The sequence below is a fragment of the Amphiura filiformis genome, chromosome 15, assembly GCF_039555335.1.
Source record: "Amphiura filiformis chromosome 15, Afil_fr2py, whole genome shotgun sequence".
Taxonomy (NCBI): Eukaryota; Metazoa; Echinodermata; class Ophiuroidea; order Amphilepidida; family Amphiuridae; genus Amphiura; species Amphiura filiformis.
The window spans coordinates 16,374,031-16,392,736 of record NC_092642.1 but is presented as its reverse complement, the minus strand read 5'-3'; the positions used below and the strand labels follow the sequence as shown (position 1 = coordinate 16,392,736).

Genomic DNA, 18,706 nt, shown 5'->3' with positions numbered 1-18,706 from the left:
CTCTCTTTTTTCCTCTTCCCCCCCCTCTTTCCCTCTTTTTTTTCCTTGCACTAGGGGGGGGGCCCAAATAGGCAATTTTGCAATTGCCCCCCGGCAGCTACGCTACTGTCATCACGGTAGACATACGCGGTAGCCTACAACTATGAGGTTTACAGACAAATATAGGTCTAGTAGGCCTATCAAAATGTTATATTTTTATATTTTCTGGTGGACTCGCGGAGAATATCATGTCATGGAGGTCCCGGCGCTGGGTTGGGGGGGGGGGGGTCTCTCAAGGCATTTTGGTATGCCTACCCATGCTTGATTCCGGGAGGTTTTTAGCAGGCCCGACCATTTTTTTATAAAAACACCTCAGGCGGGTCTCTTCAAAACATTTGTACCGCGGGGATCAAAGTCACCCACATTTGGCCTAATTTGACGCTTTTTAAGGGCACTTTTGCCAAAATGCGCCCAAAAGTTGGTCTTCGCTGTAAACCCACCTATCATAGTCGTTGAAAAGGTAGGCCTACCCCAAAACTGTGGCACATCCACGAACCCGAGGGAGAGACCTCCGCGGGTAAAAACACACCTCTAGCGGGACCAGATTTATAATTTAAAATAGTCATCACGACAAAACGGGCCATGGTAGTGTTAATGGTATTAACACTTTGATTTTAGGCTTAAATGATGAGTGTAGGCCTATAAATTGCAAATTTGCACACACACCGGGGGAACCTTCTCAAGTTGGTTTGGGTAAGGATGTGAGGCTGTGACTCCGAAAAACTACGGTACGATTTTAAACCAAATTTGAATAAAACAGACCCAAAATTGTATCAACTTTTGGACTGAAAGTTTTCGCAAATTTTTACTTTTTCGAGAATGGCTAAAAATACAACAGAGTCTAAACTAAATGGCTGAAAATGCACCCCAAATCTGCCGCACATCCCCACGACACCGTATTTCACCTTATAGATTTTGAAAATTGTCGCAATAAAATAGGCCCGAACTTATCCCAAATTATCCCCCGAAAAAATTTTTTTTGCAGGTGAGGTTGGAGTCTTATTATTTTTATTCTCAGAGAGGATATGGGGTTGATATTTTTAGCAGGGTACAGTTTGTCTTGTTTTTGTTTTGTTTTTTGACGTTGAAGTTCCAGATTCTTTTTTTCATATATTATTATTCATTTATTATTTATACCCTGTAGGCCTACGTGGGGAAAAAGACACACGACAGCTACAGAGAAGCCACGAAAAAACTCCTGTGAAGTGCATGAAAATGCCCCGAAAATGTGCCAACCGAAACACCCGAACAGGAAGATAAAATAAAAAAACAAAACCAAAAACCCAGGTGTAGGGTCTAATTTTGACTCGTTCTTGAGTCTATCGCTGATCTTTTAGCGGCCCTGGTTCTTTTCATAATATCACATCGATTTGGTCTGACAAGACTCGGAATGACCCATTTCCCCATCACACGCAAGATTTGCAGATGATAATGACAGGAGTATAAACAACATTGAAGCGATACTTATCGTTCTTGTCCTTTGGCTTTATTTCCTTTCTCCTATCTTCAAACATATATTATCTATCCACTAGACAGAATCTTTACGCTATCTTTCCGCAATCTTTGCGGTAGAAAAAGATGTAACTTCCGAGCATTCAAACAACCGGCATGATAACATTCAAGATATTTGCTGATCTCTGCCTGAAGTTATGGTCCAAAATAGAGGGCGCCAGTCAGGTATATTTCCAAGTCATAAGGTGGTGGCTACATACCGGCCCCTTAATTGCCATGTGTCAAACATGCAATTACTAAGCACTTCTTTTAATAACAAACAATAAATTTTGATCCAAAAATGGCAAACTAAATTTGGGCCAAAACAATGCCGAAATTTAACAATAATCTTTTATCTCCAACTTTACTGATCCTGTTGATAGCTGAATATAACACTTATTGATTCAACAATGGCGCTTTATGGAGATTATATACTGTCTATAATGATTTCTCCACTAATATAACTAAGTATAATGTAAGAGTTCACACTGTAGCAGCGCTATAGTCACATTTCACAGTCATAATATAGTTCAAATGATGCTTTATAGTTCTTTGACTGTGGTATCAAACAATTTAGCGAATTTCACTAAAAATCACTGGTTCCATGGATTATCTTAAATCCTAATCAAAAGTTTTCGTGTCCTAATCACAAATGTCCATTGTCCAAATAACATAATCCACATCGGTTCGGCACTCCAGATGAAACATTGGAAGAAGATCATGCGCTGCTGGCTTACTGCTCCAACGCTGCTCCTTACTGCGGGGTTCCCTGGAATCCGACGGTCCATGATGAACTTGATGAATTACAAACTCGCTGGATCCATTGATCAGCAATTCCGAAGCTCATGCTCCAACATGAGTGGTACAAACGTTTGCTGATCCTAAATTATGGTCGGTAGTTCCGAAGCAAATGGCTCCATACAGCCATAGGTGGCACAAACGATTACCGACGCAATTACTATACTCAAAATTATTTTTATATTTTTTGATTTCTTTTTTATTCAATCTTTCTTTCATACAATAATATTTGTTTTTTGTTGGTGTTTATGGGTGTTTCGTGTCAGTATGATTTTTTCTTCTTTTCTTGAATCAAACCGAACAACGACGTGGCAACTCAAAAACAACATGGTTGCCAATTACAAGTACAAGTACAAACACAAGGAATGCTCTATTTCCATGTTAGGCAATCAAATGTTCACGGATGACTTCCATCAAAGAATCAAACCTTTGAATCATAAATTTCCATTACAAAACATATCCTCTCTTATCAATCCAATGCCTTTCAAAACATTCCACAAACAAATTGCACAACAATTGTCCATGTCCTGGCCAGAATACACAGACAAGGTTGTGCACCAAATTCTTAATAATCTTACTCCGATAAACCCATTTGATCTGTGTTACCGTGTTCGCATCTGCGCGAGTGCTGCATCGCGTACCTACGCACTGCGCAAGTGTCTCCCTAATGTATAAATTTGTATTGCCTGCGCAGATGTCTTTTGTATACGAAGACCTACGCACTGCGCAAGTGTCACCTAGTGAAGTCTACTGTTATCAATAGGCCATGATTTTGATGATTTTTAACAACAAGACACCTGAGACATTCCCTACCGGATACATCAAGACAAGACAAAGTCAATCTAACAAACATAAAAGACATAGGCTCTGGACTTCAAGTCTCCAGAAACCATGGAAACAGACAGCTTATTCTTCTGCCTCCAACAACAGGCACAACTTGCTGATGGGCCTCCGTAGGGTGGATGACTTGGTTCGCACATCAACCTGTCGCACTCGACCATTCTTGTCTGGCAGAGTTGTGACGATCTTTCCCATCAACCAGGAATTCCTAGGAGCTGACTCATCTACTATGAGAACAACGTCTCCTGTCTTCAGATTCCTCTGTGGCTGCAGCCAGCGCTGTCTGCGCTGAAGTTCAGGTAAATATTCCTTCAGCCACCTTTGCCAAAACAAATCTGCCAGGTATTGGATCTGACGCCAACGTCTACGAGCGTAGATGTCCTTCTCGACAAAGCACCCAGGTGGCATGTCCGCCCTCGGTCTCAGCAACAAGAGGTCCCGGGGCGCGATGACATCCAAGTCATCCGGATCATCCGACACTCTTGTGAGTGGCCTGCTGTTCAACGTCGATTCTATCTCACACATGAAGGTATGAAGTTGCTCATCCGACGTGCATGTCTTCAGGTGTTGTTCATTGAGGATGGCACACATTAACTTCCTTACAGTACGAATTTGCCTTTCCCATACTCCACCGTGGTGGGAGGCTGCTGGTGGATTGTATCGCCATTCAAATGTGTGGGATGTTGAGAAGTTGTGGATTTTGTCTTGGTCTAGTTCTTGCAGAGCGCTCCGTAACTCATTGTCCGCACCGACCAAGTTGGTTCCGTTGTCAGAGTGAATTACTTTGACTGGTCCACGCCTTGCTATAAATCGCCTAATCCCATCAATACAGGAACTAGTGTCCAGGGTGTGAGCGACTTCAATGTGGACTGCTCTGCTATTCATGCACGTGAACAGCATACCGTATCTCTTCCTTGTTACTCTGCCCTGCTTTATATGGAAGGGTCCGAAGTAATCTAATCCAGTGACTGTAAAGGCTGGATCATCACTCTTTACTCGGTAGGCGGGAAGATCAGCCATCTTCTGTTTGCTAACTGGCATTCGGTGTTTTCTGCAGATTATGCACTTCCCTAAGACTGACTTCACCTTAGCTCGGGCCTTCACAATCCAGTATTTCTGTCGTAATTCGGCGAGAACGTGGTTACTACCCTGGTGATGAATCTCTCCATGAATATGACGGACTATGAGAGTCGCTATGTGATGATCTTTCGGAATGATAAGTTGATGCTTCGCATTCTGCGGTATCTTGGCGTTTTTCAGTCTACCGCCTACTCTTACCATCCCATCCATCACCTGTGGGTCCAAATTGGTAAGCTTTGAGTCTAGTTGCAGAGATTTCTGTGCATGTTTTATGATTGCACACTCTGCCTCTTCCAACTCCTGCACAGTAAGTGCGTCTGTGAAGTTGTGACTCTGTCTCTGTTTGGTTCTAAGAATCTTCTTAAGTCTCAGCCACCAGGCCGCTGCTCTTCTGAGCCTTGTCCAGCTGGAGTAGTGCTCTATCAGCTGGTCTATAGCATTATCTTGGCTCTGGTCTTCAGCTGTAACAGCGTGGACTTCCACGTCTGTGGACTCTGGAGATTCTTCTGATACTGCCGGTTCTACACCCGGCCACTCTTCCTCTGGTTCTAACAAGAACGCCGGCCCCTTTATCCAGTCTGGTCTTTCTACCAGCTGCTTGACTGACAGGCCTCTGGATGCATGGTCAGCGGGATTGCATGCACTGGGCACGTACCTCCACTGCTTTGGGCTAGACCCGTCTCTGATTACAGCAATCCTATTAGCCACAAAGACTGGAAATCGGGCTGTCTCGTTCTTGATATATTTAAGTACCGTCTGGCTATCTGACCAGAAAATGGTGGTAGCTTGAATGCCCAACTCTCTCTTTATCATATTGTCCACTTTCACAGCCAATGTTGCTGCAGATAACTCCATGCGGGGAATGGACACCTGCTTTATTGGAGCCACACGAGCCTTACTGAGGATGAGGTTGCATTCTACGTCACCAGCTTCATTCAAAAGTCTCAGGTATGAAGCTGTTCCGTATCCACGGTCACTTGCATCTGCAAAGTGATGTACTTGGACTTCAGCATTCTCAAATCCATCTGGCCTCCAACATCTTTGGATCTTGAAGTGTTCTAACTCTGGAATGCTTATCCACCACTTGTGCCACTTTCTCTTCATTTCATCAGGCACCTCATCGTCCCAACCATATTTCAACCGACACAACTCTTGCAGCATCTGTTTGGCTGGCAGAATCACTGGACTTGCAAATCCAAGAGGGTCGTAGAGCGAGCATAGTGTCGACATCATGCCGCGTCTTGTCATAGGGTTGGACTTCTGCTCAATCTTGAAACCAAACTGGTCGGACTCCACGTGCCACCACATGCCCAAAGTTTTGTGGCTCATCTTCTGGCTTTCAAGGTCTAAGTTCTTTGTGGTGGGCGACCTTTCTTCTTCTGGGATAGCATCCATGACATTCTGATGGTTGCTAGCCCACTTAGTAAGGTGAAATCCACCCTTACTGCAGATTGTGCTAAGGTCTTGGCTCAACTTCACAGCTTTTTCTTCTGTGGGTACTGATGTCAGTAAGTCATCTACATAAAAGTTGTGACATACTGTATCTGTTACTAACTCATCAAACTGATTTCTGTTGTCCTTGGCGGTCTGCTTTAAGGCAAAGCTGGCACAGGCGGGTGACGACGTGGCCCCAAACAAATGTACCACCATCCGATACTCTCTAAGTGGTAGTTCCACGTTGCCTCCTGGCCACCAAAGAAAGCGCAGGTAGTTGCGGTCATGTACAGGTACCTTAACCTGACAGAACATCGCCTCAATGTCTGCTACCAAGGCAACTTGTGCCTGACGAAATCTCAACAGCACGCCGACCAGGGTATTGGTTAAATCCGGCCCTTGTAGGAGCTCCTTGTTCAGACACCTGCCTTGGCATGTAATGGCGCAGTCAAAGACTACCCTCAATTTCTGTTTCTCAGCATTGTACACTCCATGGTGGGGTATGTACCAGGTGGAACCATCTGTCTGGTTGATCTCATCATCTGGCACTGGCTCTGCGTAGCCCTTGGCTATAGTTTGTTCCATGGCCTTTGTGTACTCTGTTTTGAATTGTTCATTCTTTATGAATTTCCTCTTAAGGAAGTGTGTTCTACTCTCTACCACTGCTCTGTTGTCTGGCATCTGTGGGTTTCCATCTCTAAACGGCAGTCCAATCTCATAATGCCCATCAACAGTTTTTACACTACCAGTCACCATATTCAGGAAACGTTGGTCTTCTGCTGACATCGCCAACCGACCATCACTCATACGTTCGTTGAACTCATGGTTCACATACGACTGGAACTGGGTCTCCAAATTTTCCAGGCTATCTTCTATTACACTGCAGAAGTAGGTTTGAACTTGCTTGTTAAACCTTCCTGGAATACCGTACACTGCCCATCCCAGGGGTGTGAGTACAGCGTATGGCTCACCAATTGCTCCTGTGGCCAATTCCAGCGGCATGGTGGCTGCCGGAGTGTTGCTTCCAATCATCATTGTTACCTCTGGAATACATGGGTACTCGCTTGGTATTACTGGCAACTGTATATCGCAAAGGTGTGCCCATCTTCTCAGATCTTCTTGAGTCGGTGCGTCCTTTGCGGAAACTGGAATCTTGTCTTCGATATACACCTGAGGTAACGGGATGAAATTCTTCTGATTTAAATCACCCACTAGCAACTTATCCAACACCACCTTTGAGTTCACGGTTTTCTTCGAAGTCAAAGTTCCTATTAGCAGTTTTCTTTTTTGAGTCCTCAGGTTCATTCGCTGTTGTAGTAGCGAAGAGGCAAAAACCGCATCACAACCGTTGTCCAAGAAAGCATATGTGGCTATGAAACTATCGCTAGCTTCATGCTTCATCAATACTGGTATTATGGTCATTAATGGTGAGGTATCACTACTTGTAGCTGCTGAAGCTAGAGTCTTGGTGCAACCAGTCACTACATTACTGCCACTAGCAGTTACCTCTTCTTGTGACTTATTTCGTTTAGGTGGTTGAGATTCTTGCTCTCGTTTGTCTCTATGCATCGCAGTTGGATGCGTTTTCTGACATTTACTGCACTTCAACAGATCCTTACACTGCTTCTTGGGATGTCCTGCTTCCAAACAACCAAAGCACAATTTTTTGTCAAAACAGAAGGCTGATTTCTCCTTAGGTTGCAACTTGGAGAATTTTCTGCATTCCATGATCTTGTGCTTGGTGCCATCTCCACAGTAGGTGCATGACTTGTTTGAAGCTTTCTTCTCTGTGAACTCTAGAGCAGTTGTAGTGAAGGCTTTCTTCTTGTTGCTACTGAAGGATTCTGAGTTCCCTATTCTACCAAACACTGGATTCGCAATTATTCTCGCCTGTCTGTCGACAAACTGAACAAGATCGCTGAACTTTACTGTGTTTCCTTGTTCTTCTTCAATAGCATACACTTTATTTCTCCATAGATTCCTGTGTCGGTATGGCAGTTTCGCAACAAGAATCTTCAGGGTGTTAGAATGATCTAACTCACTTAACGCATCCACTGTCTGCATCATGTTCTTACACTCGGTAAGAAATAGCGAAAAGGCATTTAAGCTTTTATCTTCATCTTTAACTTCTTGCCAGGATTTGGCCTTTTTCAGCATTGCTTGTGCAATTTTATGGCCACTTCCAAACTTCTTGGCTAAAGTTTCTTTAGCTTTCTCAAAGCCTTCCTTTGGATCCTCATAATGAAGATAGCTCTCTACATATTTCTTGGCATCTCCATCTGTATGCTGACACAAGAACTCCAGTCTTTCTTTCTCATCATCTGTCTTGTCCTCGACACCAAATGCGAAGGCTCTCATAAATGATGTATACTTTAACGGATCTCCATCGAAAGTCTGGATCTTCGTCTCTGGCAATAAAGCGCGCAACTGCTGTTTTATCAGCAATCGGGTCAATTCACTAAGCTGTTCAGCTTGGTCTGCAGAATGATCTGCCTGTCTTTGCTGTTGAGGCTCTGTTGGTACACTAGCTGTTGGAACATGTGGGGGCCAACAGGCTGTGTGGGTACACTAGTTATTGGAACATGTGGGGGTCAACAGGCTGTGTGGGTACACTAACTGTTGGATAATATGGTGGGCCAAAATATGGCTGTTGCTGTGGTCTATAGTCCATGTAATATGGCATAAACTGATCATACTGATCTGCAGGTGCTGGTCCCTGCATGTGTCTATATGGTTTCATAGGAGGTGCATCGTCATGCACATGTCTTGGTCGGAATGTATATTCCTCTGGATAACTATTGTAATCAAGCCGTGGCCGGTTCACATCACGTTCAGATCTGTGGTCTTCCAACTTTGGCTGTCTAACTTTCAGCCTGACTACTGGGTCTATATTTCTAGGTTTCAATGAAGCAGGAAGTCTATTTGGTGGCACTGGTACTTTCAGGTTCACCTGTACTTTCTGTGCTGACTCCTGATGATGAGGTACTATATTCCTATCATCACCCTGCTTTATATTAGAAGCCAATTCAACATGTACAGTTTCTACCTGTGGTTCAGGAAGTATGTCTTGTCCAGCTGCCATAACCCTGTCTACATGAACATCTAATGTAGGCCTTTGCTTTCTTACATCAGATTTTTGTACGACTGGTTCCTGAATTTCAACTTTTCCAGGACTATCATCTTGGTTATCAAGCCAACTTTGTACAGTTTTTCTGCTGTCTATAGTAGATGGTAGATTCAAACTTTCTTGACTACCTTCTGTTGTACTGAAATTTTCATAAATTTCTAATTTGGTATTTTCTAATTCCAATTCTGCATCTATCTCTAAAGACTCCTTTTGCTGTTGCAATTCAAGCTCTTTTTTCTCAATTGCTTGTCTTTTTTGAACTATTGTTTGTTTACTCATTAACTCTGCTTTACGCAGAGCAGCCTTGGCAATAGCACTGCTAATACTACTCTTTGATCTTCTGCTAACTTTGCTTTTTAGCAATACTAGCATTTTCAATCTGTTCAATATCACCTGGATATTTTGCAGCCATATTGAGTCTATTTTACAATAAACTGGCTTGTTTACTATCTCACTAAATCTGAGATGGTCCCTGAATTAAATTCAGAAACTTATTTCAACTTTTGTCAAGGGCAAGGATGAAATCCAGTCAAAACAATGATTAGACTTATCTAAGTCCAAAACCATGCAAGTTAGACCTAGCCTATTTAGGTCCACTATCAGCATGAACGCAAGTCTTGATCAAGTCTAGCGCCAGCGTGTTTCAAGTGAGCTGATTTTCTCACAGCGCTGTGACTGAGCAGATTGCAATCTACACACCGGGCTATACACTGTCACTGTACGTGTGTATACCAATGCACTGATAATGCAAATGTACATGCACAATAAACTTTTTGTGAACTTTCTCGAAGCCACTGGCTTTATGTCTTGTGTATAAATCGAGATAACGATCATATACATCCTTTTTCTACTAATGTAGGGTCTAATTTTGACTCGTTCTTGAGTCTATCGCTGATCTTTTAGCGGCCCTGGTTCTTTTCATAATATCACATCGATTTGGTCTGACAAGACTCGGAATGACCCATTTCCCCATCACACGCAAGATTTGCAGATGATAATGACAGGAGTATAAACAACATTGAAGCGATACTTATCGTTCTTGTCCTTTGGCTTTATTTCCTTTCTCCTATCTTCAAACATATATTATCTATCCACTAGACAGAATCTTTACGCTATCTTTCCGCAATCTTTGCGGTAGAAAAAGATGTAACTTCCGAGCATTCAAACAACCGGCATGATAACATTCAAGATATTTGCTGATCTCTGCCTGAAGTTATGGTCCAAAATAGAGGGCGCCAGTCAGGTATATTTCCAAGTCATAAGGTGGTGGCTACACCAGGAAATTTCCCGAAATAAGTTCAAATTCTTTGTCCCCCACTAAAATATATTATGAACACTCCCTTATGAAGTCTGCCCTCTTCCGGCTATTCTGGTAGTAGGCGTTGACAATTACCTTAATATTTTTGAAGCATGTTTGAACCCGATTTGTTCTCTATTCACATTTTTAACGTTGCAAGTAACATTTCAAGACCTCTATTTGTGACAGGTATTTAATTATCTTGCTAGAGATGTGCCTAAAGTTGAAATTCAATATTTCGGATCGCAAAGATCGAGAGATATAAAGTTGCTGAATATCAGTTTAACACCATGGATCATATGGGCGTCTTATATGAACGATTATGATAGCTAAGCAAAATGGCTGGGATACAGGTTGTATAAATACTACATGAATATTCATGAACTATACAGATTCCATTCTTCTCTAATAATAAAGATGTCAATCACTCTCCTAGACGACAGTTGCTTGGCGCTTGTAAACAAATCGAATAATAGTGCTTGACAAGAGCTAAAAAAATAGGCTAAAACACATTTTCACACATTTTTTTCCGGATTTTTTTATTTCACATGATAAGTAGACATATTTTCTTACGTATAAGGTAATAATATATTTTTTCTGGAGGTAAAGCCCTTCAACACTTTGTTTAACCTTAATGACCTTAAATGAACATTAAATTATTTTAAACATGTTTAGAATGTCATAAGGATCATTGCATTTAAATTTCAGCTCAATTGAACCATTTTGAAAACTTGACCTTTGACCCCTTTATTGACCCCTTAATGACCTTAAATGAATTTTAAAATATTTTAAACATGTTTAGAATGTCTTAAAGATCATTGCATTTAAATATCAGCTCAATTGGAGCATTTTTGGAAACTTGACCTTTGACCCCTTTATGACCCCTTAATGACCTTAAATGAATATTAAAATATTTTAAACATGTTTAGTAATGTCATAAGGATCATTGCATATAAATTTCAGCTGAATTAGAGCATTTTTGGTTAAAATGACCTTTTTTGACCCCTGTGACCCCTTGCATGACCTCTGATGTCAGGAAATATTTTTATCATATTCTTTACTTCTTTCTTTCATTTGACACCACTTGGGGTTCACACCTTCGTGGCATTTAAAGATATGTCCATTTTAGACCAAATGGTTGGCTGATACCATTTCATGGTTCAGCAATAATAACACACTGGTATAGTACGTTTAAGGGACCCTTGGACCAAGTTTGCCGGAAGAGAGGTAGAAGGTTGGTTTGAGGTGCATGTGCTTGGTTAGAATGTTAAATGAAAGTTTATACTTGGTGTAGCACCTACGGACATGTGCAGACGTGTGACGATGTTAACCTTGCGTGCATGCTTTATACCTAATTCATTTATGTACACATGCCACACAAGAAGCATATTCGAAAGGTTAGCTTCAGGCGACATCGCAGTAGATGCTGGTAGATGCAAGTATGAATACAACATCGTCCAAGTGTATAATCTCTTATGATCTTTAGGTCCGAGAAGTACTAAAGTTTGTTAATGATGTTCTATATACGTCAGTGGAGAATTATGCTATGTCACCGCATCCGCAGTAGGCATTATGGTACAATGTCATTAGATACTAGGACGAGTATCCAGAATCAAAGGTCTTTTGACAGCAACGGTTGAGTACACATTCTCTAAACCCGGGATAAATAGACGGATTTGCACTAGGGACCTTTAGTTCAGGCCATGCACACAGAATATTTTGTTTACTCACCAACAAGCATTACAAATGCAGGCATGTATTAAACATGTTTAACGCCAATTGGAAAAATCACAAAAGTACTAACCAATACTTTGTAATTCAGAATAATATACTACATGTACATTAAATTCAACTTGTTTTCACAAAGTATTCTTCACACAATTGATATATCTCCCATGCCATTTTAGTTAATTGTCCATGTAGTTGATATCAGAACCTTCATCAACCATCACATAGGTATTACGTATCTTTAAACATGGCCGCAAAAATATCCGTGACATTATTTCCAGCTTGAATACTTTGTTTGAAAAAGAAAACGTGGAGGGAAATTCCATTTTGTTTTAGACTATATTTTCACTAATACAAGTTTAGGCCTAAGATATTAAAAGAAAAGAAATAGGTATAATATTAATCAAATCAAGAAGAATATCAAAGAAATCATCCTATATACCCGCACATTACACTCGAGGCAGGCCTGTATTATGATTAGGCCTACGGTAAAAATACTTATAAGATAATATGCTAGTTACGTTAAACAAGAAACATTTCGTGCTTGGCTGATCCTCACTTGATGAAGGTCATATTGATTTATCGTCTACAAAGAGGCCTCCTCTCCCGGCCAATGGTACGTTCAAATCGATCGGTTGGACGTCCAAAGGTCCCATAAACGTATTATAACTTATGATAAGAAAACAGGTACCGCTAGAATGTACCTCATTTTTTATTTAACATAAATTAACCACTTGTCTTGAATCACTGACATTTCAGTGAAATAATTGGATCCCTTTCCCCTATAATATACATAACTTTTGTTACCAGTGGCAGTGTGTAGTTATTTTTTGAGAAAAATGCAAAATTAGTCACAAAATTGATCAGGGGGTGTAGTACCAACTTAAATAAAATTTCGAGGTAACATAGAATCAATACATACACGATAATAGCAAGCTTCCTCTATAATAAGGAAATTTGTGTTGTAAATCGTTGGTTACATGTGGGCAAATGAAACCAAATCGAAACAACAATCACATGTCATGATTTCACAACTTTCCTTGTCTGCTCACTGATTGTCTGATCCCGCATGAAACAAAATCACATGATATTTGGCAAGTTTCCTTCTCTGCTTACTAATCATGTTGATTATCTTTCTTCCTTGTTGTTGTAGATATCAAAAGTAGAAAAAGTTTTGTGAAGTCATAATATAGCCCCGTCATTTTCTAATACAATCCGCTATTTCCAAAGACACTATAATCGAGGAAAATGCCCGTATGGGCGTGACGTTGCGTACTAATGTACAGCCTGTCTATAAAAAAAATTGTGCAAGTGAAAAGCGCCCTCTTTGGCAATTAGAAAATACCGCTGTGACATAATGCTTACATCAACGTCAAGGCTGTAATCTTAGCTCTGAAATACCATTTGTTCTGTTCAATTTGCTTGTTTTAATCTCGCGATAATGTCTAGTTAACAACGAAAGGGTAAAATCACAATTGTGCCACTTTTACTATGGAAGACTGTACATGTAAATCAATGATAGTTGATGTTGATGCGTCTAATGCACTCCCCCTTCGGGGCTCGTGCATGCATTGTATGCATTAACATCAGCGCACGTGCATTATTTTGACTAATTTCTTTCCCAACAAGTAATACATACGCGTTCATTAACCTATAAGTATGCAATATTTGTTTGTCTTTTAACATGTCTTGTTTGACAAAGAAAACAGTATTAACCATGATAAAATCATTGACATGCACATGTATTTTAATTTTACAGCAGAATGTGAAATATGTATTTATCTTTTAATCTGTTTTAAGTGGGAAAAGAGAATCCTTATACCTGTATCATGATAAAACAGTAAAAACAGTAAAAACAATTTTGTATTGTTGTGTAATTGATGCATTCTTTGGATTTCACGAAGAAACACTTGATAAACTTGATGCTATCATTGATTTATATGTACAGTCCTCTTTTTTTTTAAAGTGGCACAATTGTGATTTTACCCTTTCGTTGTTAACTAAATATATCTCGAGATTAAAACAAACGGTATTTGAGAGCTAAGAAGACTATGCCCTTGACATGGATATAAGCATCATGTCACAACGGTATTTTCTAATTGCCAAAGAGGGCGCTTTTCACTTGCACAATACTTTTTGAGACAGGCTGTATGTTTGTTACTTAATAACAACCATGCGTATTATGTAGATTCAAAATCGGGCGCCAAGACAACCTTGGGCAAATTGAGGTGAGATAATTTAATCAAGTTATGAAAGTAAATAAGAGTAAATAAGTCAATGGTCATATATCTCTGAATGCCTAAATACCCGGGTGGAGGGGGCACCCACTTTTTGTTTGGCAGGGTGTGCCACCGCCAGTTCCAAACTTGGGAGTCCAGGGAACTGATCGGTCGGACAAAAAAAGAGCAGCTAAAAGAGGTATTGGGAACTGATCAGCCAGACTGCCTACAGAATCTCTGCGGTTGGAAACTGACGGATTGGCATTTAAAAAAAAAAAAAATACGTTCCATGTAGGAGCTCATGTTTCGATCTCTAGAAGTTCTTTGTTGAGAGATGCAGCAGCTGCTTCCTTGTCTGTCCTCTCTGGACTCGATAAAGATCATCAAGGTAACAGCATCAGCATACAAGATGGGAGTATTTGTCAGCCTCCGAGAGATGTCATCAATGAATATTATATACAGGAGGGACCAAGGATGGATCCTTGTGGGACACCAGCATTGATCTACTTCAGACTGGACGATTTGCCATTTATTATAACATTCATGGAGCGGTTCGAGAGGTAGTCAGCTAACCATGCTACCAGTTTTCCAGAGAAGCTAAGAGCAGAGAATTTCTCCAGGAATCCGGGTGCCAAACTCGGTCGAGTGCTTTGCTAATGTCCAGGCAGACAACACGAGCTTCGTCTCTGCTGTTGATGGTGTTGGTGAAACGCTGGGAAACATATTAAGTGAGGGTATCCGACGTAGAGCAGCCAGCTCAGCAGCTCTGAAGCCAAACTGCTGTTTGGAGATTAGCTTCTGATCGTTCTGATTCCACATAGCCTTGTTGACATTATTCAGGGAACAGGTAGGAGAGAGATGGGCTGGTAGTTACTTGGAGAGTGTTTGCCCCTTTCTTTAAACATGGAACCACGTCAGTCCACGGTTGTTTGATGTGATCATTTATTAATTTTTCTAACAAAACCTTATAATATTCAATTCTAGACCTGAATAATAATACCAACAGCTAAAAAACTGTATGTTAGCATTTATATTTGTAGCAATTTTTAACATAGATTTTCGTTTTTCGTTTCTACATCAAATTGTTCATCTTTTTATGAATTTTCAATTTTAATTCTGTAAACTGAACGTTTGTGTGAAAATTGAGGGCGCTATTTAAAGATTTCAAATTTAAATTAGCTAAATATGAGTTATACCTTACATTGCACGATAAAAAGTCTTTTTTTGAAAATTCACTTGTCATTTGTTAGTCTGTTTGCTTGCCTATGTGCTAATACAATTTTACAAGAGTCTACCCCTGTAAAGATGCAAACAATATCACAAGATTTTAGATAAACAGCGCCATCATTGGTCAACTTTTCTTAGAAATTCCATCAAACAACCGTGAGTCACTTTCCATTGGGCTCCACTGTTGAAACAGAGCTGGAAGAGCCGTGCAAGAGGAGTGGCCAGTTCAAATCGCGGTGCATGGCGTCGGTGATTGTGTTGGTGATGATATTACTGCAAGTCCTTTCAGCATGTTCAGGATCATGATCATCTCTGGTGATAAGGCGGTCCCAGCCTAGGCGCACCGGCCAACTCATTTCTCAAGGCTTTCTTGTAGACTTAGCTTTCTTGTAGAGCCAGACACGTTGTGGAGAAGGATTTTCAGAGGGAGAAGCTTTAAACATGGTCTGAACGAGGTAGTTGTCTGATGAGCCATTATCCTTGTCGATGGTGATTGGAAAAAACATGTTAACAGAACGAACATGACGAAATAGGTATATGTTCAACCTGGTCTCTCTAATATTCAGTCTATATAGCACTGCACCTTCTGAGCGTAAGCTCAAAGACAATATTGCTCAAAGCAATATTGTTCAAGGTTGTGTCGCAGAAGGAACAATGTAACTCCATAAACAATAGCGAACTGGCTTCAACTGTTGATTAGCCCTGGATAGAGGGCGGGCCAGAAGAATGAGGTAAATTATGGGGGAAAAGAGTTAAAAGTATGAAATGGGTGATAGGCTGTCTCTAAGTATAACGAAATATCATTTACATTATCGACAGCCCGTCACCTTTGAGGTTACTCTTAGTTTCTTGCCATGCGGGGCCCTTATATGGGGATCCCACTTGAGTGTTTAGTTGTCGTATAGGAGTCTCCGGCCACGGGCCTGCCGGCCCTGTGGCCTCAGGGCCCCAGCGTCAACAAAAAACATCAAGGCGCCCGGGCAAGGCGCAGAGCCGGCAAAAACATTAAGGTCGCAGGGTTGGTAGGCCCGAGGCCGGGGACTCCCCATCCAACAACCAAACACTCTAAGGATAAGAAAGCAAGAGTAACCTTAATGTAACATTGCCCAACAGCAACCTTATTCTAAAACAGAGGACGCTATTTACTGCCGTATATTCAGTCTCATATTATAAATATGGGTTCAGTGCCATACAGATTGAATGTTGGAGAGACCAGGTTTGCTTGGTAGCAGAGTGGTGCGTAAAGCAAAAAATTTGTATTTTGTCACTATATTTCTTCGTTCTGGCATGTGTCTATTACCTTTAAAAAATCCGACTATATGTAACCGACCTCTTTTTTAAAGCATTGAAAGAGCACGCATACCTTTTTTCTTCGCCACATGGCGAAAAATTGATGTTTTGGTCCCGTCCCCTCGCTCCTCAATTTCTGGGATTTGTCAGATTTTTCAGAGAATTACCAGCGCACTATTTGAATTGCTTGACGGATTCCTTCTGTTCATATTTATTTTGTCTGTAAAAGCTTTTCTTTCCTTTTCACATGTTTCAAAATGTCCACACTCCCAACATTTTACGTGCATTTTAGCTTTGAAAAACATTGTGACCCCATTGTGACGTTCTCGGCTGCAACTTTCCGGCGAAAATTCTGAGATGGGATTTGTGCACACTAAAGATTAGCTAAGATTATAGCCTTCTTCTATTGGTATGAATTATTTTTTTTACTTCTTGTGGTGGTCCGGATTCTTTTTCTTACGATAAAGAGGGAAAGTAACAGGCGAGAGCGAAAAACTGCAAAGGGGAAAACGCAGGCAAAACATCGGGATAATAGTGTCGAAACTTACATGAATGAATGAATTAACTGGGTTAATGAATCAAATCGTGCATAGCACATACACGTGTATCGATCCCGGGTATTGATTTTAGTTTCACTGCTGTACATTGTACAGTGCACGGTACAATGCAATTATTTACCAGGCGATGTCGATGTACAGGCAACCAATGAAAGGATCGAAGAATTGGAATTATTCGTGCTTCGTAGTCAATGTAACACTCCAACGGTTTTACATTATAACAATATATTCATTAACATGCTTATTTGTTTGATGATGTTGTGAGCGTTTCCCGGGGAGGCACTCCCTATCTGAAATGGCAGGGATGTGCCTCGGCCATGTTAAAAGTAGGGGGCATTCAGGTCAAATGTACAATTACAAAAATATGGGGTCATTCAGTACACAACCTATGATGGGGTCATTCGGTATGAAACTTTGAAAAAAGGATGGTCATTGGGGCAACAAAAAGTAAAATGGGAGTCATTGAGTACAGGATTGCCAAAAGAGTATCATTAAGTACACATAAATAAGTGCCAAACTGCGTAAAAACAACCTTGGACATGTGAAAAATCTCAATATTTCTGGAGGAGAACACAAATACCACCTAAATTTGGGAATTAAAAGGGGGATCATTGGGTATAGCAGGAAATAGAAAAAGGGGGTCATTGAGTACATGATTTTTTTTAAAGGGGGTCATTGGGCAGTGGCGTACCGTGGCCGCCGCAACCCCGGGGGGCTGAAGAAAATTAAATTTTGCCGCCCCTTCCTCAACAGGCCGAAAAGGTTGACCCAATTTTTTTCTCGGTCGTTTGAAAAAGTGAAGAGCAAAAAAAAAAAAAAAATAAGGGTTTCAGGCGCAAGCGCCCTAAAAGCACCACATTTTGATGTATAGTACCATTTTTTTCATAATTTCCGCCCTTTTTTATTTACTCATTCTTTTTGCCGCCCCTTCGTTTTGCCGCCCCTGTTTTTGCCGCCCCTTCTTCTTCCGCCGCCCCTTCATTTTGGCCGCCCCTGCTTTTACCCCGGGGGCTGGCGCCCCAAAGCCCCCCAAAAAAAAAAAATACGCGCATTTTGGGTAATAGGTAGGAGCATAAACACAAAAAGGGGGTCATTGGGTACAAGCCGGTTTGAAAAAGGGGTCTATCCTGAGGCACATGATGCATATCTGTCATGGAAGTGCCATCAATTTGAAATGGATATAGGTGTAGGGCTGGCGCTTTCGCACTAAGGGGCATTCGGTGAGAGCAAGATGTAAAAATATGGGGTCATTGGATGAGAGCATGATTTTGGCATTCGATGAGAGCAAAATGTAAAAAATATGGGGTCATTGGGTGAGAACATGACCTTTTTTTAAATGGAATCTTTGGGTGAGAACCAAAACAGCGCCACAAAAACCTCGAAAATCGAATTTCTAGTTCTAAATGGCTTCAAATTTCTTGATTTTTTCAAAATAAGTAACAAAATCAGTGATAAATGAAAGTTGCTGTTCAAATTGAACTTGTAAGGGTCTTTGGGTGACAGATCAAATGGAAAAATAGGGGGTCTTCGGGTGACAGAGCGCGGAGCGAGCATGTGTTCGTAAAAAAATATGGGGTCA

General features: G+C 41.0%; 1 protein-coding gene across 1 annotated transcript; it reads right to left on the bottom strand.

Annotated features, from left to right (window-relative positions):
- Positions 1–2,891: 2,891 nt before the first annotated feature.
- LOC140171975 (uncharacterized) lies at positions 2,892–9,181 on the bottom strand. Its single transcript, XM_072195323.1, has 2 exons — positions 8,300–9,181; positions 2,892–8,250 (listed from the first exon to the last, which is right to left on the bottom strand). Exons 1-2 carry the CDS (start codon positions 9,179–9,181, stop codon positions 3,235–3,237), a joined length of 5,898 nt encoding a protein of 1,965 aa, XP_072051424.1. The 3' UTR covers positions 2,892–3,234.
- Positions 9,182–18,706: the final 9,525 nt, after the last annotated feature.

Bases quoted from the DNA above. Each gene is read 5' to 3' on its own strand.
- LOC140171975 (XM_072195323.1), bottom strand. From the start codon at position 9,181: ATGCTAGTATTGCTAAAAAGCAAAGTTAGCAGAAGATCAAAGAGTAGT. The intron at 8,251-8,299 runs GTTAGTGTACCC...TCCAATAACTAG, and splicing joins GCCCACCATATTATCCAACA to TGTACCCACACAGCCTGTTG.